At 35.9% G+C, this 24,004-nt stretch overlaps 1 protein-coding gene across 1 annotated transcript in view; it reads right to left on the bottom strand.

The window, feature by feature from the left end:
- Positions 1-5,627: 5,627 nt before the first annotated feature.
- The window catches only part of LOC145690435 (uncharacterized), a 50,675-nt gene continuing 32,298 nt past the window's right edge, over positions 5,628-24,004 (bottom strand). Inside the window, exon 3 of the mRNA XM_081765310.1 lies at positions 5,628-10,570. Coding sequence (XP_081621436.1) covers positions 8,728-10,570 — 1,843 coding nt within the window. The 3' untranslated portion in view covers positions 5,628-8,727. The remainder of the gene's footprint in view (positions 10,571-24,004) is intronic.

Genomic DNA, 24,004 nt, shown 5'->3' with positions numbered 1-24,004 from the left:
GTGTTGTGAACGCGATGTAATGGAATGCACATACTCAAGGGGTAAAGCAAGCGAAGAGTAGAAAAGAAACAATAAGATAATAATATTCCAAATATTATTAAACAGCTTAAGGAGCAACAAACAGCACACGATATTTGGTTGTTCACGTGCTCTTGCAAACTACACAAGGCGGCGCCACTGCATACATTGTGAGGATTAACTTTATACTTTAACTAGCAGCGTTCACCCCGCTTCGCTGCGGTCACCCCGGAACGCAATAAACTTTGTTACTTAGATAATTTTTACTTTTTCGCTTTCAAGTGATATGATAAAAACCATAGAAGATTGCAGTAAATGTTAACATTATATCGCCTGTCATTTATGTTAACCCGCCCCGCTTCGCTGCGGTCACCCCGGAACGCAATAAATTTTGTTACTTAGATAATTTTTACTTTTTCGCTTTCAAGTGATATGATAAAAACCATAGTAGATTGCAGTAAATGTTAACATTATATCGCCTGTCATTTATGTTAACCCGCCGAGTGACACGGTCATGCGGGTTGCATATAAATACGTTTATTTTTACCTATGATGAACTAACAGAGGATTTGTACGTTATGGACACTTGAATGGTCAATTATCTCAAGACACTGGTAATTAAAAATTAAAGTGATATGATAAAAACCATCTAGGGTCCAAATCCTAATAACCCCCCAAAAATAAAAGAAATTGGTTCAGCCGTATTAGCGTGATGAGGGAACAAAGGATTTGTGCGTTCTCTTTTATATAATAGATTGAGGTAATTTGGGATATGTTAGATATTCAATAATTACTATATGTCGATAAATTTTGAAAGAATTATATACATATGTTCAGTCTCTTCTTTTTCTTCACTCACTAATCATTTCTGATCCACGAATTTTCAAGACATCTTATGGATTCTCTATGTCTCTTGACACTTGGAATTATGCAACAGATAAAACTACCAAAATACAGAATAAAAAATGTATGTAAAAAAATAATTAAAAGAAAAATCAATATGAAATAAATAAATACGCGAAACAATAATACGAGAAACAAGGAAATACATGTAATGGGAATTTCAGGGGCGTTACAAACAGTACTACTGCAAAGAGCACTAGTACTAGTTGCTAGCAGAATGTTTATATTTTGTATATTATCAGGTTGCTTTAGCACAGAGGAATGAGCAGATGAGTAACCAATAAACCCTAGTCTCATTTGGAGTGAAGTATACAAGGATATAATCATAACAGAACAAAGTGGCTAACATCCCAGGTGCAATAATAAAATATACGAAACAAATTCAGAACTTGGAGAAAGGGTTCTTACGATTTTGAATATGGCATATCCACGTTAAGGCGGCAGACTTCTAAATACTTTTGAAAAACTAATATTTTTTTTTCTTTTGCCCGTTTTTCGTAAGTGGAAAGCGGTAATAAAATGTAACTTACCACAATAATAGATAACGTTATTCTACACCGAAAAATACGAATCGGAAGAATTCTCAGTGTTGCCATCCATAGAAATTACAGTGTGACCAGAATTTGAATTACTCAAAAATCTAGGTAAAGGCAGCGACTAGAAAAATGAACTCAACGGTAATTGATGACTTATCATGCTGTCTATGTTCCTTGTTTACTATTTTTTAATAATGTTTCTATTTATTTTGTAATAACTTAATTATTTTGTAATAATTTATGTAAGTTTTATAAAATAAATAGAAATATTATTTAAAAAGTAGTAAACAAGGAACATTGACAGCATGATAAGTCATCAATTATCGTTGAGTTCATGTTTTTACTCGCTGCCTTAACCTAGATTTTTGAGTAATTCAAATTCTGGTCAATGTAATTTCTATGGATGGCAACACTGAGAATTCTTCCGATTCGTATTTTTGGGTGTAGAATAACATTATCTATTTTTGTGGTACGTTACATTTTATTACCTCTTTCCACTTACGAAAAACGGGCAAAAGAAAAAAATATTAGTTTTTCAAAAATATTTAGTAGTCTGCCGCCTTAAGGTCGATCAAAGGTCAAACTCAAAAACGAGATTTTGTCAAGAAACGAGAGCGACAGAGATACAGGTCCAGATCTAGAAAGCTAATTCGTTGATAAAAGCACATAACTCAGTATACAATATACTAAAAATAGACAATCTTATGAATGTTCTACGTTATTCTCAGAATAACTGAGGGTGGACTAATGTAAACGAATATATAGTTTGGTAAGTAAAGACACACGTGTTAACCGCTAGACGTGCAGGAAGAGCTAAGCTACTAATGCTTATGGAAATAGTTGATTCCTAATGCATAATTGCATCGCAAGTGATGTTATGTTTATTACTGTCAAGCTTGTTCATTATTTCAATACGCAATTAGCTACCTTCTTTGTACTATATTCCTTGCTCTGCCTACACGATTTATAAAAATTTTCACATCTTTTTCTTGTTCACCTCCGACGAATCATAAGTGTAGAATTATGCAGTGGTCTGGGATTTCGTTGCTATTATGTTAATATATTTACTTTAGGCAACAGCCTGTCATTTAGACTCAGGGGAATATGAGTTCGTTTACTTTCAATTTTCTTTTTAGATTATTGTACCTGTTTCGCATATTGGTCTTCATAATTGTATTCTATTATTAAAACGGGGGCGCGGTGGCTCAGTGGTAGAGCGTTCACCTCTGGTGCTTGGGGTCCCGGGTTCGATCCCAGCCTCCGCCAAGTGAACTTTGTGGTGACAAACACCGTGCTCGTGGGTTTTCTCGGGGTTCTCCCGTTTCCTCCCACTTTCTTCATTCCACCATTTCACTCATCTCTCATCATCACCGTCTCCTTTAGCCTAACCGGCATAAGCGTGGGACGTAAAACTCAAAGATTTCATTTCATTTTCTATTATTAAAATCTTTACTATTAGAATGATCCATGCTCCTTAGATTGTCAGTTGATTGAAGTTTAATGTGACCCCTTTTCATTGCCTTGTGGTGGACAAACACCGTGTGTGTGGGTTTTCTCAGGGTTTTCCCGTTTCCTCCCACATTCTTCATTTGACAATTTCATTCATTTCTCGTTATTACCGTCTCCTTTATCCTAACAGCCGTAATCATGGGACGTAAAACTTATCTCATTTCCTTTCATTTTTCCCTTTTCATTACAGAGGCTATTTGAGACAGGATTTGCTGTTTAAAATTGATCCGAACCACTCCTCTGATTTGAATCTGAAGAATGTATTCTCAGAGAAATCGAACCTGGGAGCACACACATACAGAACACGCACGGTATCCAGGAAATGACACCTTGCTCGTTAGTAGTATACGTAGAATTTCATGAAAAGGGTTTCAAGCTCCCGAACCAAGGGCGCCCTTCAGTGGGGAAAGGTGGGGCGCTCGATCCCTAGAGGAAATTGTACTTCGGAATATCGAAAACCCAATAGAATTATTAGAATAGTTACATCAAAATTTGGAACTATATTTGAAATGTCGCTTATACGTCCCCCCCTTGGAAACCACAACATGGGCGCCCTTGTTCCGAACTAATATCGTTTCAGAATGGTTATCTTTAACTTAATGTGGTAAGTGTTAATTTCTTCATGTAATCTCGTTCACGAGGAGTTGAAACGCGGAACCCTTTTGCTCATGTCATTGATGCTTGCCACAGTAGGCCCAATTAACAACTCAAGCGGTTGTGACGTGTTTATACGTCACGCAGCAGGTCTGAGAAGCACAGTGGGTTTGACAAGTGTGAACGTAACGACTTAGCTCAGTAGTAGTAGATATATGACCAAAGTTATTGGACAAAACGCTAGGACAGGTAATTTTATATAAGGTAAATACCCCTTCATGGATACTATTAAGAGCACTTTTGACAAAATATGTTGCAGATGAAAGAGAATTGTAGTAATCTTATTGTTTCGTAGTAGTAGGCATAGTTTACACTTTCGTCTATTAAATTGTAGTCATTACTGCTATAGAAAACGAGTAGAATGTACTATTTGAGTTGTTCTTGTAACCCTATTTTTGTAACCAGTTATGGACATTTTTAAAATGTGAATGCCCCAGTTGGACATCCAGTGATGGACATACAAGAGAAATCAGCAAATTCTGACGTCTAACCTATTGGGGTGTAATTTAATACGTAACCGATATTTGTGTGTAAGATTTTTATTTATTTTGCACTTGAAAAATGTTAAGCGAAACCAGTATTTGTGTGAAAACGAAATGAAAAGAGCCATGGGCGGAGTTAGGAATTGCCTCCTGGGGGGAGACCTTTTGTCTGCTGGGGGGCACGGTAAATACAAATGAAAATTGAAGGATCTTATAGATGGCATTTTTATTTTTTGTCAAAAAGTTGGGGGGCAATGCCCCCATGCCCCCCATAGCTCCGCCTATGAAAAGCACCCAATGTTCAATAAAAATTGCATGTGTTTAGGAGCATTTGGTGAAAATAAGTAATAAAGCAAAAGACTATTCTGAAAGGTACCGGTACGATTTTCCGATACAAAAGCAAAAAAAGAAGAAGAAAAGAAAAATCTTTAAAGATAATTTTTTTCTGCCTCTGGAGTTCTGCTTTATACGTTCCATTTTTAATTGTTCTGCGCGTCGCTTTTCTACTCTCTTCAACTACATCATACGTTTTCTCTCTAACTTTTCCTGCTGAATTCTGGCTCTTTCTTTACGTTTCGATTCCAGTCGATATTATTCAGATGTAACAGTACGTTCCTTCTTCTTTCTTTTGGACAACTTCGATTTCTCCTGAATGAAAAGAGAGCGCTTTTTAAAGGAGCTGGAGCATCAGGATAACACCATGCTGAATTATGGGATGTAGCTGATAAGGAAGCAACTGCTGTTGGTTCTGAATTGTTGAATATAGATGATGAGGAAGCAATTACTGTTGGTTCTGAATTCTTGGCTTCTGCGGCTTCTGAAGAGGTGTCCCTGTGTGAAATTCCGTCATCAAGGAAGCTCTTGTACAGACCTCTGGATTTCTGGTTGTTTCTGTAAATGCAGAAAATTGTTGAGCAGGCATTGGCATTATTTCAGAGAAGGGGCATTTCAGACTTCGCTTGAGGGCGGCAAGAGCGCCACCGACATAAGATTTCCATGTTTTGTACTAGTATATTAGTAGACAATCGATTAAAGTGCAGTGAAACCTGTCTATGTTGGCCATCATCGGTTCCATCGAAAAGTGGCCAACTTACAGAAAATAAGTGTGCTTTGTGTATTTTTAGAATAGGATTTCTGGTATTACTTGATTGTAAAATTTTAATAAGCAGTGGCACTACAGCTACTTATAAATAATGTATATAGAGTATTCATAAAAATATACAGTACTAGAAAATATTACTATAGTATGCAAGAGCGCCGAATTCTCTGTAAATTTGGAAGGGGGCATTCAAATGCAGAAAGTATATATATGAAGATATTAAGACAAGTTGCACTCAAATTATACCAAATATTGTATACTCAAATAAAATAGGAGTCACATGAGCTTTGGGGGACCCGAACCCCCTCGGTGCCCCCAGGATCGGCGCTCTTGATAGTATGTTTAATATATAAGCACATCTTTCTCTTCCTGAAAACTAGTCTGGTACATTGGATTGAAAATACAATAACACAAACAACCATGAAATAGAAGTGTATGTACGCAGTTTATTGAAATTGATATTATAGCACACTGAGTTATTCAGATTGAAAACAAGAAAAGCTAAGTTATAAATTGACAAATTCATATGCAATTTATATGACTTCTTTTCAGTTGTTACTGAATGGTGGTTCATTCTAGACATATTTGCTTTATTCTTTTTGGCAGATAGGCACATTCTAATATTGTAGTTAACTACCTCTTGTTAATGAGCTAGAAGTGTTTCCCTCGGAGCAAAAGATGTTTTGAGAAAATCTTGAGGGAATTTATATCTCAAAACCTCCATTACCTTTTGACATGCAGTCAGCTGCCAATAAATGACAATTGAGCTTTAACCTTGACAATTTTCCGGAATTACTAAAGCTTCCAACTGATGAAAGGAGCCGATACAGCTAATGGTTTTACCAAAACAGACAGGGTAAACAAATACGTACAATCATTTCCTGAATTCCTGTACGTACTTTTTCTTATTCACATCTTACTTCACCACCCTTTTATGAGGGTAGTGTTTTGGCCATTGACCTCCAAGAACAAATAGTGCGAATCTATGCTTCTTTGTGTCCAGTCACAAATACAGAACATCTGCCTCTCATATGGGAATTCGAAAGAGTTAAGAAAAATTACAAACCTGTATTTTTCGTGGCCAAGATACGCAGGTAAATTTATCATTATCATCATAGGGTAAACATTGCTTCAGTGTGGCCAACTTCCAAGATAGACAGGTGGCCAACTTAGTGACTAACGAATGTCTTCTGGAAAAATGCAGGTTCAAGACGAACTAGGCCAAGATAAGCAGGTGGCCAAGTTGACAGGTTTCACTGTATATGTATTCCTCAAACTCTTGGGGAAGTCAACTGCCCTTTTCTTCCCCCTCTAAATGACGCCCCTGTTTCAGAGAACAAGAACAAACTATTCGACGCGTCATCCGCTGCCAGGTTTATGGTCTGACTACAGCCCAACTCTTTGAAATATTCATCCAAATCTGCTTGTGTTGGATTTGGCAAAATATTGTCGCGGGAAGGCGCAGGAATTTCTTGGACAATTTGAGCAACATTATTCATATGAGATACATCTTCGATTTGCATTTTTCCGTTGGAACTCAGACACAAAAAGAAATTGCTCAATTCGAAACTTTGATATCTAATTGAGATGTTAGTTTTTTTATGTACATTTCTGATTTCCAACGGTCAAATGTCGAGATGTTATCTCACGAATAAGTCCTTTACAATTTCTTACGAATATCCCACACCATTTCATTGCCTTACCGTCAGTCAAAGTTGTCGAAAAGCCAAACATAGGAAGTTAAAACTGGAATAGGGATTGAAAGTTATTAGACTTGGTCACACGCTATAAGATAACATTAGTAAACAATATTAATTCATTTGTGTTTGAAACGCACTAAATATTACAGAACTTCTACATATTTTGACATTATGTTTGCATTTTTTTTTTTTTTTTTTTTTTTGTAAGGGTCTTAGCTTGAAACATTTCTGCATCTATCATAAACAGTTTTAGGCGTATCTTCACCATTGCAAGACACATGCACCCACATTCCACAGGAAGTATATCTACCCACGCTTCATTATCCCGATCAAATTCACCACACATGGTGCAAGTGTCATCACAGAGATCGCGTTCATCCGTATCGAAAATATCATTAAAGTCAGTCTCCATTTTCAACTTCCTTCTGCATTGTCGTTTCCGTTGGATTTTTCGAGGATTCTTCTTGTTATTGTTTTCCTTCGTTTTCTTTCTATTTGGTTGGTCTGCACTAAATTTCTTCATTAGTTATCTGTTTGCTGGTTTTAGTTTGGCGTTTTCTTTCTTCAGTTCATTTTCTCTTTCTTTTTGCTGCTACTAGTTGTAAGATTTGTTTTTGCGGAGTCGATGTCAGCACAACTAACTGTTGTTTGCCCCTAGCTTGTAGTTTATCTTGATTACTAGTACTTGATATTGGCAAAAAAAAAAAAAAAAAAAAATCATCAAATGAACATATACGCCTGAATCCAGTTGAAGATCCTTGTTCACCTTCATCATCTCTGGCCTCTGAGTTAGATAACACTTGAAGAGCTATGTTTGGGTGTTGACTATCAAAACTTCCTACTACGTTTCTTGAGGATTGTTCAGAACATGCAGGAAGTTCTAAATTATCTTAATCTTCCATGATGGGAAGAGAAGTTTCTGTCTGGTTTGAAAATATATCTGTGACAATGAAATCGTCATCACTAAAAATGTTAGAATTTAGTGGGAAAATGCCAGTCCCGCGTATCCTGACATCGCCACAGGATCTGTCACTCTTGAATATGCTAAATTAAATAAACTTGCTAGATCATATGATATTATTTTCTGCATACCTCGTAATTTCGTGTGTACGTCACACTCCCGTCTAAATGCAGCTTTCAATATGATGGAAAAACTCACATCAAGAGGTTGTAAACGATGAAAACAATGTGGTGCAAGCGAAACCATTGTAATACCATTTGATCTGCAGAGTTCATTGGATTCTAAAGTTGTGTCTGTTTTATGATTATCAAGTATTATTTCCAAACTAGCCCTGGAATAAGTAATGATATGTTTCAGCCAAACTACAGCGTGGTCCGAAAGAGGGCGTACCCCTAGTCGGTGTTTTCTGACGGTTTTAAGTTTTACCCACATTTGTTTGTTAACATTGCTTGGCATTGTCTGGTAACATTGCTATCCATGTTCATTTGTTTTCTGCTTGGTAACAGTTATTTGTATTGTATCAGACGTTTCCTGGGCACTGGATTGGAAGAGGTTGTGTATCTTCACCAGCTCCCTTTACCTGGTCTCGAAGAAAGTTTACAAAAGTTTGTGTTGACTAAATGCGTATTCTGAAAGCAATATTCTAAATATTCTAGTGTTTGAAGATGTTTTGATGTATTTTTTTATATTTCTCAACGAACCTCACCTATGTTGTAAACCAAAAGTTCTCAATATGTGACAATAACAACAAGAAAACACAAATGACAATTCTCATGAAAAACTTGGAAAAGGGTAGCTGGAAGCGTATTCACATTGCCATGGAGTATGCATTAAAATTTCCTAGATTTGTGTTTTCTAAATACGTCTACAAGTGTTTTGTTAAATGAGTTACCAGAGAACATTTGTTCTTAAACCGTCTATCACAATGAATGCAATGAAATGGTGCTTCTCCACTGTGTCTGAATATATGTTTATTCAGAGTGCTCTTGCTATTAAATGTTCGATCACATATATCACACTTATACGGCTTCTCGTTTCTATGAATTCGCACATGAAGATCACGACTACCTCTATGACGGAACTCTTTATTGCAGTAAGTACACGCGAAAGGTCTTGACTGAGTATGAATAATCATATGCCTTTTAAGGTACTGATGGTATGCGAATTTTTTTCCACAAACCAAACAAGAACATGACTTTTCACCACTATGCAATGCCATATGCTTTCTAAAGTCACCTCTTACGAAGAAACATTTTGAGCAGAAATCACAAATAAATTGCTTCTTGAACTTTCCACCGTGGTGCACCTGCTTATATTTCCACAAATATTCGCTATTTTGAAATGTTTTTTTACATTTATCACACTGCTTTGATTTTACTTCTGTGTGTCTCGTTTTGTGAATTCTTAGCTGCGATTTATTTTTAAATCCTTTCCCACATGTTTCACACTGGTGGCTTTTATATTTCATATGCACGGTTACATGCTTTATTAAGTATCCTTTAACATGAAATGACTTACCACAATCATTACAAATGAACTCATCAGCTGAATGTACTTTTGCATGCATTCTAAAATTAGAAAGATGTGCAAAAGTCTTCGAACACAATGTACACTTATATATCATTTTCTTCTCAGAATGCCTCCTCTTTTCGTGCTTTGTAAGATCCCCGCGACTAGCGAAAAATAATCCACATTTTACACAATGATGATGCTTTTCCCCCGTGTGAGTCAATTTATGTCTCTTTAGGCCTGCTGATTGAACAAATCTCATCCCACACTCTTGACATTCAAAGAGTCTCTCTCCGAAATGATATCGTAAATGATTGATAATGTCACTTCTGCCAGAAAATCCTTTTCCACATTCATTGCAGATATATGGTTTGACCTCCAAATGAATGTTTTTGTGTCTCCAAAACGCTCCCGAATCAGAAAATTCTTTTCCACATACTTGGCATTTGAAAGGTTTTTCTCCTGTGTGAGTTCGGATATGGGTTCTCAAGTAGTTCAGTTGTAGAAATGACTTATCACAGTAAGAACAACTAAACGGCTTCTTTGCTGAATGGTACTGTTTGTTTGTTGAATAACCTCCAAGATTAGAAGCATCTGTAAATGTCTTCGAAGACAAAGTACAGTTATTTGTATTTATATTTTCAGAATGCCTCTGTTTTTCATGCCTAGTCAGTCCCTTGCTCGTAGCAAAAGACCATGCACATGTAGAACACTGATGCGGCTTTTCTCCCTTGTGAACCATTTTATGTCTTTCTAGACCATCTTTTGAAGTGAATCGTATTCCACACTCTTGACATTTGAACGGCTTTATTCCCAAATGTATTCGCATATGAGTGTAAATGCCAACTCTGTTACGGAACTGCATACCACATTCATTACATTCGTAAGGTTTATATTCCAAATGAATATTTTTCTTCTGTTTACGACTGCACTGATATGATTCCTGAAAATTAGAAACACTTTTATTTACCATTGTGACTCCTGTCAATGTTCTCTCCGAAGGTACTCTGCAGGAAGATGGGTTACGCTTTTCTATTTTCTTAAAAGATATGTTCTTATCACTCTCAAACGATGTCAAGTCATCAAAAGAAGTACCGTTTCCTTCTTCATTTCCTGAAGAATCAAGAGATTTATATTCTTCATCCATTATCTGTTTCGGAACAAGCATACTTGTTACTGGAGGACACTCCATAGTATAACTGAAACAACGTAAGATGAATATGCATCAAATTCAAATTCACATTTGTATGAATTAACAAACAATAAAAAGTGAATATTATCAGCGACAAAGAGTGAATTTCATCAGTAATGCACAAACAGCGAGTCTCATAGTGAATTTTTATTAAACACAACTGCACAAATATAATCGTTTTCAGCGCTAGTCTAGCAAGTAGCATGCGCGTTTTTGATGCACTGTTTTGCATTCGATTCTCAGTGCAAGAATATTAAGCACAATAAAATTGTTAGAATTTTAGCTCAAAACTGTAAGCCTACGTCTTACATACTCTCACAATGCAAAGGAGAACTTCAACAAACGGGAATAAGATTGAATTAATATTAAGAATATACATGAAATGGCAAATATGTGTTTTTTATTGCTCATTAAATACCTCTAACGTAACTTAAGAAAGGGATAGAGGAAATGCTCTTTAGAGTGAAAATAGAGCAAATTATCTCAGCATGAAATAGCGTGAGCTGCTGCTCTTCTATGCAAGAAAACAAGTAGATAATTTCTGGCTAGAGAAAGCTCATCTAAGGAGAATATACACGTTAAAGGATAAAGATATGCCCAATTACTTCCATGTCGTAGGGGGTATTCTTCAATATCAAATGTAAAAGAAATAAATAAATAAAATTATTAAATTTGTCAGCAATATTGTTAAGAAAATGACACCAGCAAGGAGATAAGGGTCTATATCTAGTGAGCAATTAGTCACATGACAAAATGGTGAAGTATGTAGTACTCACCTAACTTACGGGAGCCTTGCTTTGTAAATAATTTTCATATTAAATTTTTAAATTTGCGGTTAAAACTCTCAACCACAGGTCACTTCATCCGATAGAAGATTATAAATATTCGATGCAACTTTGCTTCATGAGCTATAAAGTTTTGTTGTAAAACTCAGTATCGCGATCTGTCTGAAACTGTCTTCGAGACTGCTTCGTCACCTTAGTGCTTTTATCAACGCTTTTATTATTCCTATACTGGCATTTCAACAGTGTTATTCATCTCCACAAGATCAGTTTGCTATAACACATCTACGCCTTTAGTCACAACTAGAATAATTAGCTATCGTCCCATAGCAGGTCTACGAAACTCGTCAATAAATTTATATTGCAGGCCCATTCCAACAGTGTGTACTAGAAAAAGAGTCTGATGGAGATGGAAAACCATTCAAGTGAGATATTCTTACTCTTATCATATATATATAGTCGCAAACGTTGATGTTAAAATCTTCCTCGCTGTCTAAAATTGATACATCAATGATGTTTTAGCTACTTCCTTATGCCCAAGGTAACAAATCCTGGTTCTTAACCCATCATTTTTTCTATTATATATGTGTAAGAGAAGATGTCAATCTTCTTACTTGGGTATCTCACATTGTAAATTTGAAAACAGTATTCACGAAAGAAAAGATACAAGTTCTTGTACTGTGTTAGAAAATAAGACTTATAGCTATTGTCGTATTGGAAAATCCGGTGAGCTCCCGCAACTGTTACGAATAATTTCTAAGCTCTAAATAAATAGAAGTGCTTCATACAGAAAGGTGTAAAAAGTGTGCTACATCGATCCGTGAATTCCAAAAGGGTTCCTCGTACCTAAGCTAGCTCTCCGTGATTAGGTAGTAGCTTTGTTTCAACTACTATCACCTTAAATCTGTTCAGGCACGCATACTCAGCAAAGGGTTCGGATAGTTCTATGCACAATAGGCAGCTTTCTTTCCACGTCCTCGATAATGTTTTCGTCCTCCAAGGACTTTCCTTGATAAATTTCACATTATTTCCCAGAGTGGCTAAGATATAATTGGAGCAGTCTATAGAGATTGAACTCGCGCGCTTGTTTTTAACACTGATCTCCTATTAAAAATTTATCGTGATGTTTAGAAGCTTAGCCATATCACTATTTATAGGCAAGAGCTGTAGGATAATTTCAAACCATAATATAGTTTCCAATGTTGTTGCTTTCACCATAACAGTAGAGAACTGACCATATCCTTGATTGTAGGATCCACCGTAGTTTGACAGAGAATCAACTGCGTTCTCCGAAACCTCAAGCTATTCAATGATTTCAGTTTTATTTATCACTTTTTCCTTCAATTTGATCTCGAATTATATTAATTTAACTGTTTCGCAGATTATATAGTATTTTGTAAGGGTAGAGATTTGTAACAGTTCGAAAACTTACGTTTTGTGCAAACAGTATACTGTAAGGCAGTGATTTCGTGTTCTGATTCGTCGAGGGCATTGACACCTTTTGAAAAAGGAGCTAAAATATCTTGAACGGAAGACTGGACCAACAGTGTGTATGCGGGTTTTTAAAGTGTATACACCGGTTTCAGCACGTTCAATGTCCCAATGCCGTGAAGACGCAATTGGGCTAATTCTAAATATTGACATCTGCTCCCGCAAAACACTTCTGTAATAGTTCCTTTAATGTAATGGAGTAATCATCAAGCGTCTTAAAACCAGGAGTTCATTGTACTTTCTTGAACGTGTTGTGAACAGTAGTTATGTTCATTTGAAATTTACTGTGTTTGTCTTGTATGCTGGCCACCTCACCTCACATAGGCAATTCACATAAGCCTGGAGAGTTTAACGATTGTCATCAAATTTCTTTAAGGGAGCAGGCCGAGCTTCCTTAGCAGCAGGCAACTTGGAATAAGTACTAATGGCAGAGGATTCATGTACTGAATTTAAGTTTATGGTAAGCCAGCAAAGTATCATCTAATTTAACTTCTATGATTTCGTCTGGGTTTCATGTCCTAATGCCGGGACACGTGCTGGGGGATATTTTGCGAGCTGAGATTACCGTGGGTTATAGTTGTTTTACCATAATTCATCAATATAGTTGCCGGGAAAAACTAGTTATATTTAAAAAGATATGTTTCAATAAATTCCAAACTGAAGTTCGAGTAGAGAAATACTTGATTTCCATGTTCGGAACACCTTAATCAAGACACGTGCATTGTCGGCATTGTAATTTAATTTTGTTCTACTATACGCTACAAGCAAACTTAAAAGACAAGAACCTGGGCTTAGAGGTGAATGCCACTCTACTTCATTACACCATATGCTAATAACATTGATCTTATAATGATATTAGGAAGTAGATAGAGATGGCGATGTTTTAGTAAATGCAGACAAAACTAAATTCATCGAAGTCCACCCTGAATGTAATACTGGAGATTACGGATATGTCAAAATATCAAGTATCTACTTCAACGAAGTGGGCACTTTTAAATATATACATTCAATATCAACAGACCAAAAAAACACACGAAGAAACTAAATGTCGACTGAATGCAGGAAATATATATATTATTATTATTCAGTCGAAACTCCGTTTCAATTCTGTTGAAGAATTTGAAGTTTAGAATTTATGAAGCGACAATTATGGTTGACGTCTTGTTATCAAACTACGTTTTGAGAAATGCAGACAGAAAATATTTTAAAAAATCTTAAGACGGATATTCGAACCTAAGAGGGATGGGAGTGAGGAATGAAGGAAACTTCATAACCAGAAACTGCAAAATATATAACTTTTACCAATTCTTTAAATATTGTTGGGGTCACTAATTCTAGGATGCTTAGGTGGACAGGTCACATAGCCAGAACGAAAGAACTTAAACGCTCTCAACACTAACAGGAAATAATTGGAAAAATACCTTCAGAAAGAGTCTAGCATAGATAGAAGACAAACCTTATGATGGGTCTCGATGATAGAGGAATGCAAGTTAGAAACCGGATCCAATTGACAAAAGACAGAATTGAAAGCTTTTCTGAACTTGGGCATTCTATAGGCAACAGTTCAGTATGAGACAGTGATTACAATCAAGCCCATGTAGATAAAAACAGTGATTTTGGTGTATGAGACAGAATATGATATAAAACTGAATGTATGAACATTACTTATCAGAAAATACTAAACGAATTACATCCGCAGTAATGTTTCCAAAAATGTGCATCTTGGAAGTATTTTTAATTCGATGTTGTTATGTGTTTATCACTAATATATGACATGCCCAATTTCGTAGGTAGTTTCTAGTTTTACGTAGGTAAAGTTGTGTGATGTGAATATTTCTTTTAACAATCTCAATTAAGTACTCCACGTGAATCGTATGATCTGAATTCCCCAGTATTTGATTTTCCTGAAATATACGTAGCTTATACAGAAGTTACGAGGGTTGTTACGAAAGTTCTAAGCCTACTTATGAACGGAGCAGCAGAGACTTTATAGTTGGTGTTACTTTTCAACGTAGTTCCTTGACTAGTCAATACATTTTGCCAATCGATGTTCAAGTGTCTCAGTGCCGCTGGTAACAAAAATGATTTGTCGAAGGCATATAAAATTTCATCTACGGGATGAATGACGTCATCTTTACTGTAAAAATTAGTACCTTCCAGCTTCTTCTTAAACTTTAAAAAGATATGAACGTTCAAATATGAGAGTTAGAAGGTGGAAAATCAGACGAAAAATGTGGGTGGGGGAACAATCCGTAGCCGCAATCGTGACTTGCTCGCATTGCGATGACTGACCTGTAGCTAGAGACATTGTCTTGAAGAACACGACGGCCCTGCCGAATATTATTACGCAGCTGTCATAGAAGATTTGCATAGGACTTCCCAGTCACTGTTTGCCTCTTTGGAAGATACTCCACCATCCCCATCATTTCCGAATCCCACGAAACTGTAACCATCACTTTTCCAGCTGAGGGCAGTGACTTGGCCATTTTCGGAGGGAGGGATGAGGGATGTATCCACTCCTTGAAAATTTGTTTGGAATGTGGTTGGTAATGATCGAATGGACCCAGGTCTCATCTGTTATGAATCGAGTGCAAAAAACATCTGGATTTGACTGAAAGAGATGAAAACTATCCCTAGAAATGTTGCGCCTGGTGAGCTTTTAATCAGATATCAAAAGTTTTTGCATCCATCTCGTGGAAACCTTGTTGATTCCCAGATGCGGGTTGATAATTCGGTCAACGCTTGCAGTAGTTAACTGCACTGTCTCAGTAATCCGCCTATAGTCATTCGCTGTTAGTGCTTCCGCGGGCTTTCCTGATCGAGTGCGATCTTCGATGAAGGTTCTCTTGGTTAAATTGGACCATTTCTTCACTGTGCCATATGAAGCGACACTCTTACGTAAACATACAGTATTACGTAACAAGCAAGAATCTCCCGCAGCTTTAAACTTTTTTTCTGTGGAGATATTCAATAACAGCTCTCGCATTTAATTTCTCTATTTGGTCACATTTTGCTCACTCTTTTATCTTTCTGGACCTGTAACAGAATAAAAACTATACTAATACCAAATTTTGTATGTCATCATACGAATGTTCAATGAATACGGCCTAAAATTAGTGCATGTTTAGTTCTAATATTTCCTGGTTACGTTTCGAATTTATGTAACAACCCTCGTACATGTCTCATGAAAGGAAGATGGAGATGTTTGTATCCCTAGATGAATTCTATAATCGTGGACTTATATATCTCATTAATACCTCGAAACGAAAGCGTAGTGTAACAAATCACAATACTCTTTTTTAAAACTATTACATTTATTTTCGAGCCATTAGAAAATGCAAACCATGCTGCGACATTAAATGGTAGCACGATATTAGTATACGACATGAAGACCGAGATGTATGAAAAATTTATAATTAAGCTAGCTCTCAAGCAATTCGTAGCTGAAGACCTTACACAGTAGTGCGCTAACTCTACAGAAAACTGATTGCCTATGCGTATGTATAGTTGGTTAGCTTCCCCAGCCTTATCTTCATTCTGAGCTCTCTTCACCCCTGAAGTGATTAACCTTATTTGTCATCATCTATTCATGTGCTTAGTTTTGCTAAGTTTAGATATTGATTTCTTCCAATATTCATATGATACCTGACCGCTCGACATAAATATGCTGTATGATGTTATATACGGCTTGATTGAAAAGTAATGCTTCCATGGTTATAATTTTTGTGCTAACCGATTTTCAAAATTTTTGTACCTGATAGTTACGTTTGTTCTTTATATAATGCATTTATTTTCGTTGTTGCCACTGATGCACCGATAACTGAAGACGGCGAACAACATGAAGTACAGGTTGAGAACAGCTGAGAGCCGCAAGTCTATCCAAATTTATCGCCGAATGACAACTGTTTACGGCGACGGCAATACGATGAAACAGTGGTCGAGAAAGCAAATCTAGCTACATCTAGTCTGATTTATTGTCCCTGTATTGCAACAGATGAGCAGCATTGACATTGTATCGGCGAAACGATTCGCGGAAACTGTCAAATCAAAGACTGATAGATTGCATAGATTGTCACATAACTCTACATTTCCCAAGAAAGAGTGCATTTTATGATAACTGAAGTGCTGCGGTAAAGTGTGTGCTCGCTGAATTCCAGGAATGCTCACTCTAGATAGAAAGCCAACAAAGGAAGTAAGTTCGTCACCATCTGCTAAGCCCATACGAGTGTGATGGTAAGGGTTTCCTTCATCGTATTCTTACGGGGGTAAACGACGAACCTATTATTTTGACCCCGAGAAGAAGAGACAATCACAGGACCACCACCAATGCAAATCCTTATGTCTTGCGACGTTCAAGGTGGTCCAATCTGCGGGGAAAGTCATTTTTCAGGATTTTAAACCTGTTGTGCTCATTGAGTCTTTTGAGCAGGGTACCACAATCAACTCAGAACGCTATTGGGAACTTTCCCCAAGCTTCGTGTACTGTTGCGCCGCATCTAATCTGCAGCACAACAACGCCTAACTGCACACGAATCGTGAAACGCAACAAGGGTTACAGCGCTGTATATTTCCAATATCGGACTTTGTGTAAAAGATATAAGAGCACCATAAGGGGGAAGTACTTTCGTTCTGACGAGATGAAGGCTGATATGCAATCCGTGTGTCGACAAAATACGCCGAAATTCTTCTCCGACACGTATGCCCAATAGTCACGCGTTGAGACTATGATTTGGAAAAAGATGAGGATTGCGTCGAAAAGTGAATAATGTACCACATACAGGACAAATGTACCTGTTATATACAAAAACTTGTGAAAATCGGTTAAGAAATAACCAGTTGAGAATGCTCGAAGAGTATTGCCAGAACGAACTTAAAAAGATGATTCAATAACTAATGACGCAATAATTAATGAATCAATAACTGATATTGATATTGAATGAGTACTGGTGTTGATCAACACCAATATCATATATCTATGTATTAAGGTTCCCGAGATATGGCTCCTTATATTTTCCGAAAGCGAAACTTTTTTGACTAATATCTCGGAAAAGGTAGGAGTGACGCGAGAAATTCCATGACTTCCTTGACATAGTTTTTGATGCTCTCTCGAATGGAGGGAACAAAATTGAATCATAAACACCATATCATCTCTCTATGACTTGAGGCTCTTGAGATATGGAACCTTAAATCTCCCGAAATCGAAATTTTAGAATCAATATCTCAGAAACGGTAAGCGTGACGCAAAAAAATTACATTACTTCTTTTAACTAGTTTTTGATTCTGTTGGATGGAGAGCTCAAAATTGAAAAATTCGCAAATCACACACATACACGCATAGAGAATTCAGTAATGAACTTTTTTTTTTAATTCGTTGAAAACTGACAGCGATTACTTTCTAACTAACCTCGTATTCTATAGTTTATACTGTACATCATCATAATTTCATATACATGTATTCTGTATAATGATATGTAAATACCATTTGTATTGGATTTATGCATAGAAATCCCTTTGCAAGTCGAGAACTCCACCTTGGCTTTGAGGAACTATTTTGGTCCACATATCAGGTGTTGCTTGAATCAGAATCACAGTGTGGTTCTCTACACTCATCCTGCCATCGCTCTCGTCCTTCTACATGTAATTACTTGTGGTCTAAATGCACTTGGCACAATAAAGGCATTATTTTTTGCGATAGAAAACGGATTTTGTGCGTTTCAAAATTACCCTATTTAAAATGTACATTTCTTTGTGTACAATCATATCGAACATTGCTCCAGAATTTTCGATATTCTACTACTATTTACCGTTAACTTTCTTGAATATTTGAAATAAACTTCGACATATACATATCACCAAGGTTGGTTTCACATGCTTTACACTTCCGTTATGACATGGTGCCGAGCTTACAAACTCGAATATGTTCTATCTATAAATAACTAGAATTATATATCCCATCGTTAGCATACGATATGACTGTATCTGCTTTAAAATAAGTTTCTGAGCTTAACTGCGTAATTAATAACGTAAACATATACTAATCAACTTAATGGAAACACGAGAAAACGTTGAAAATTACCAGATTATTAGCGCTGGACCAACGTTTCCGATCCAAAAAGATCTTATGCGACATGGAATGGTTTTATAGAACTCATGAGTAGTAGCAAGTGAAATTAGAACGGTTCGCTTTTTATTAAATTAATTGAGCCACTAAAACACAAACTCCATACCATAATTACATATATTTATATCTTGTCCTTGACAACGACGTTCCAAAATCTTATTATTTAAAACATTTGAATATCTTTTTAAATATTAACATTATATCTATACACTATATCTTTTTCTTTCCCTTCTTCTGATAGTAAAATCAGCCAGACTAGTACATATTTAGAATATCTTATGGTCCAAAATTACAAAGTAATAAAGATTTATAATACAAATATACAATGTACCGTTGTATATTATGGCGCGCGACGGACTTTTCTTTTTATTCATTTTATTTAATAAAAAGAAAAAGAATTCTGGACCGTTTACTTTTACATACCAATCATTCGAGTTTTTGAATGCACCTCGTAAACTTGAAAATTACAATTCATATAATTATACATATATATATCTCATATTTATTTTAAACTTTATCATCATGTTCATTTACTTATACATTTCAACGACGATAAGGCACATTTGAAATTTCATTTACAAGTAGTTTGATTTTAAGTCCTTTTTCGGGTCCATTAAATGCTTGTTACAAACTATTAATTATTGACTTAGGCATCAAGAAGAATATTTTGAGAAAGATGTATGTGATATTTATATAGTTGTTCTTTGAACACGACATGATCGAATATAAGATATAGTTGAACAAAATATAGATTAAGATTGAAATATGATAATGATCAGAACATAAAAATTAACGTCTTATTAACATTATAACATGAATAATGTGATTGATATTGCATGTTGGCAATCATAGAAAAACACATAAATAGTATGAAACACAAATATTAAGTAATACACATAACATTAAGGCATTTGTAGGCATAATTTGGGAAATTACTATTATAGATATAAACTCAAAGATTAAATAACATAAAATAAAATACCTTAAACCAAATAACATTGACTTTTATATTAACTCTCGCCGTGCAAAAAGTTTTTAAAAAGACAAAATCTTTTACAGGGGTGTCTATATTTACTTCCATATCATCGTCAAATCTCCAAAAACAATTAACAATTGGTAGGTATTGATAAACGGCATTTGTATTTAAGGTTTTTAAATCAGTTTCATAATCAGAAAAATGATTGTAGGTATCTAACGCTGACATGGGTTCAATCCCTTCCACATCAGCACAATCTAGCTTAAATTACTTTGATTTATAACTTCGGTTAAATTACATTGTATTCCACATTCTTGGGTACTTTCTTGACGATTATGCATTGTTGCAGCACTCGGATTTCTATGTGTGTAATTGTTGCCATCTGTAAATCTCCTATCAGTGTAATTTCTGCCATCTCTAAATCGAATTTGTATAGATAAGCGATGATTGTTGTTCCTGCTGAAATTCCGGTTATTATTTCTAAAATTCCTGTTTACGTTTCTATGATTCGGTTGCGTCTGATTACCGGTAACATTATGATCGTTTATTCTGCTATTGAATCAATAAGAATTGGAAGTATTTCCTGGTTGTATGCTTAAGTTGCGAACTGGAGCATATTGTATGTGATTACGACCAGAATTGCCTTGACCTCTGTCTTGTCCTCTATTATCATTTTGTATTACAGATTGACTTTCATAATTTTGAACGAGCATTATCACATGGTTACAATTGATACATTGCACTGACATTAGTAGCTGTTGTAACTTAAAAGGTAATAAAATCCGGATAGAAGCAATGATTCGTGACTTTGGATGACCCGGATTTAACGCTCTCAATTCGTTAAATGTAGAAACCACAAATTCTGTAATACTTCTATGTAACTTGGGATTGAAGGGTTTCGTTCTTAGCAATGCGTCTTTATTTGCTATCATAAAATCGTTTTCATAATTAGATAGCAGAGTGTTCTTAAAGTCAGAATATGTACGAAGGCTATTCCTAATTGCCTTGAACCATGTTAGACAAGGTGCCAATAATATATGTGGCTGTAACTTTAAATATTGAGATTCGTCTACGCCCATTAGTTCGCACTCGTTTTCGAATTTTTCAAGAAATCCCCTCGCTGTTATGTCTTCCGGTACACCACTAAATTTTGTAAGTGATTTCACATCACTAAACCTTAACGATTTACCTGTGCTTGTCCTCAAATACCTGTGGTTACGTTTCTGTCGAGATAACTGTCTCGTTCTTCTTTCTCCTTCGGTACTGTTTTCATTACAACTCGATGATTGATTATCTTCAAGAATTGTTCATGTAGATTCCCAACCGACAGATGTGGATGTACAGCATTCATGTGCCCACCATCTTGCACTGCACCTTCATAAATACACTTTGCTTTAAGGAAGTTCACTTCATCCCGTAACTGTCGAATTTGATTTGCATGTTCATTTACCGTAATTCCTATAATATCAACTGTGTCCTGATCCTCTGTGCATCTCTGTACCATCTTTATATATTTTCATCGTAATGTCCGAATTTGGCAGCAATTTGTTGATTCATTTGATTTAGTTGTTCCTGTATCTGGTCCCATTTGACGTCGTTGCTTTCCTGCAATTGCTCAAGCTTTTCATCAAAATGCTGAGCTTGGTCCTTAATTTGTTGTGATATCCCTCTTAGAACATCCATTAAGTTTTCGGGAGCATTCCTTTCGGCCTGAACAATTTGGATATCCGTCGCTTCACTATTCCTAGTACTCATGTTTTTTTTCTGTGTATTACTTTTCCACTTCTTAAAATAGTGAAATCAATGTGAGGCTTAATGGTGCTCGTTTTACTATACTTCGATCGATACACTTTCACTTTTCATTTTCTTTCCCGAGGTTTCGGCACCAATTTTAGAACGGTTCAACTTTTCCTTCCCGGCTTTCGGCACCAATTTTAGAACGGTTCGCTTTTTTATTAAATTAATTGAGCCACTAAAACACAAACTCCTCTGCCATAATTCCATTTATTTATATCTTGTTGTCCTTGACAACGACGTTCCCAAATCATATTATTTAAAACATTTGAATATCTTTTTAAATATTAACATTATATCTATATACTATATCTTTCTCTTTCTCTTCTTCTGATAGTAAAATCAGCCAGCCTAGTACATATTTAGAATATCTTATGGTCCAAAATTACAAAGTAATAAAGATTTATAATACAAATATACAATGTATCGTTGTAAAATATTATATTATTTTACAGCCAGAGCATTACTGTTTCCTAAGAATACATGCAGAATTCTGCACTGGATGCATGTCTCTAAAACGAAACTCAGATATTCATGTTTGAGGAAAGGTGTTCCCAAAACATACGAGATACGTAAATGAGCGCATTATCTCCCTGGAATATGGCGTCATCTCCAGGGAACACCTGAATAGGTTATGCATGGGCACTAAAATGGAGACAGTCTGGTAAGCCATTAGCCCACAGAATCACAGACCTGCTACCTTTCAATACTTTCAATGGTACCTTGAAGACACTGTGGATCATACATCTCATTGGAGGTTTACTGCATACAAACAAGACCCATGGTTTGAAATAACTAGATGTCCATGCCAGTCATGTAACTCGTGGCTGACTGATTTATTAATACAGGCTGCACAGGGTGCTGGTTAAGTTTCTCCGTCATCTTCACCAGTCGCATTATGATTCTGAGTGACGATTCAATTTAATACCGGGTGGGAACTGTCAATGGGGGATTTCTTTCATTGATTCATTTTTGCTGTAAATTTTGTACACGTCACCACTGTCCCTTGTTGCCCACCCAATATCCTTCCGAATTTCATACGTTTAGACTACATAACCGAGCATTAACTATTTGTTCCTTTTGGAAATAAGAGAGATCGCAAATCATTAACTATCACCACGCGCTCAGATCATTGTTCTCTGCTGTTTGATTGCTCCTATAGTAATAGGAACTCATTTTAATATACCATTTCCAACAATTCGGCTCTGCGGTCGCCGCCTTACTATTGCCAACAAAGAAGTTTGATGTGATTTGATTAAACCAATAAGTATCTGTACTGATACATTTTCTTACGCAGTAGTATTTCCAGTGTGTCACAGGAGTGTCAAGTTCTATTCATCCACTCCGAGCAAATTATACTAATCTCATTGAAATCTGGTATGCATCTTTGTTCAACTTGTAGAACTAACCTTTTGTTTGCCGTTGCAATCTTTCAACAATAAAGGGTAAAATGCAATCTATTAAGTTTACACATAAATGAAAAAGATTCTCTAATGCAAACCACATAAAAGTATTATATTATGATACAGCATAGTGAATATTTTCTTTCAAGCATTTTGATCATCCACTGAGCTTGAAGCCGAGAATGAAAGGGTATACTACCATGGAGTTAAAATCACCAAAGGAGTGTATTTTCCCTTCCATCCAAGTCTTACTTTTCGAGTTCACGATAACTATTGTAAAACTCATTAGCTAGATACAATATTATGCACATTTCCTTTAACTCTCTTCCTTAATCCCAATTCATGGGATAAAAATGAGTCAAGTATGAGTGGTGAATTTAACTCCCTAAATGCAATCAACTACTCTCCTTTTTCAAGCTCAAAAATATTCAGTATTTATTTCACTCTAAAAATGATAGATTTTCCATGCAATAGAGTCCATGTGTTTTCAGGCTTTATACTTATTTATATTACTTGGATGTAAATCAATAAAGAAGGAGACCTTATTCTCCGCAGTCAATTATTATAGAACATAGTATATTTTCCTTATGACATTACTATCATTCTTGCTGTTTGGGATTCAAAGCGATTAAGGATTAATGGAAAAAAGGAGGTTACCTTGAAGTTTGGATTTTTTCTTATTTAAATAATGTAGAATAATAATTTTCTTCGGTCCATTCCTCAAAATTACTCAATCTTCATATATTGAGGTGTAATTTTCTTTGAGAATTACCGTCATCCCCACTGCGTAGTGTTAAAATTGGTCCAGAACGAGCTGTTGACTTTACCCTTTTCCCCGATATTTTAGAAACATATTCTGCAATATGTTCTGTGA

The sequence above is a fragment of the Thermobia domestica genome, chromosome 7 (genome assembly GCF_964235325.1).
Source record: "Thermobia domestica chromosome 7, izTheDome1.hap1.1, whole genome shotgun sequence".
NCBI lineage: Eukaryota > Metazoa > Arthropoda > Insecta > Zygentoma > Lepismatidae > Thermobia > Thermobia domestica.
This window is presented reverse-complemented; position numbering and strand designations above follow the sequence as displayed.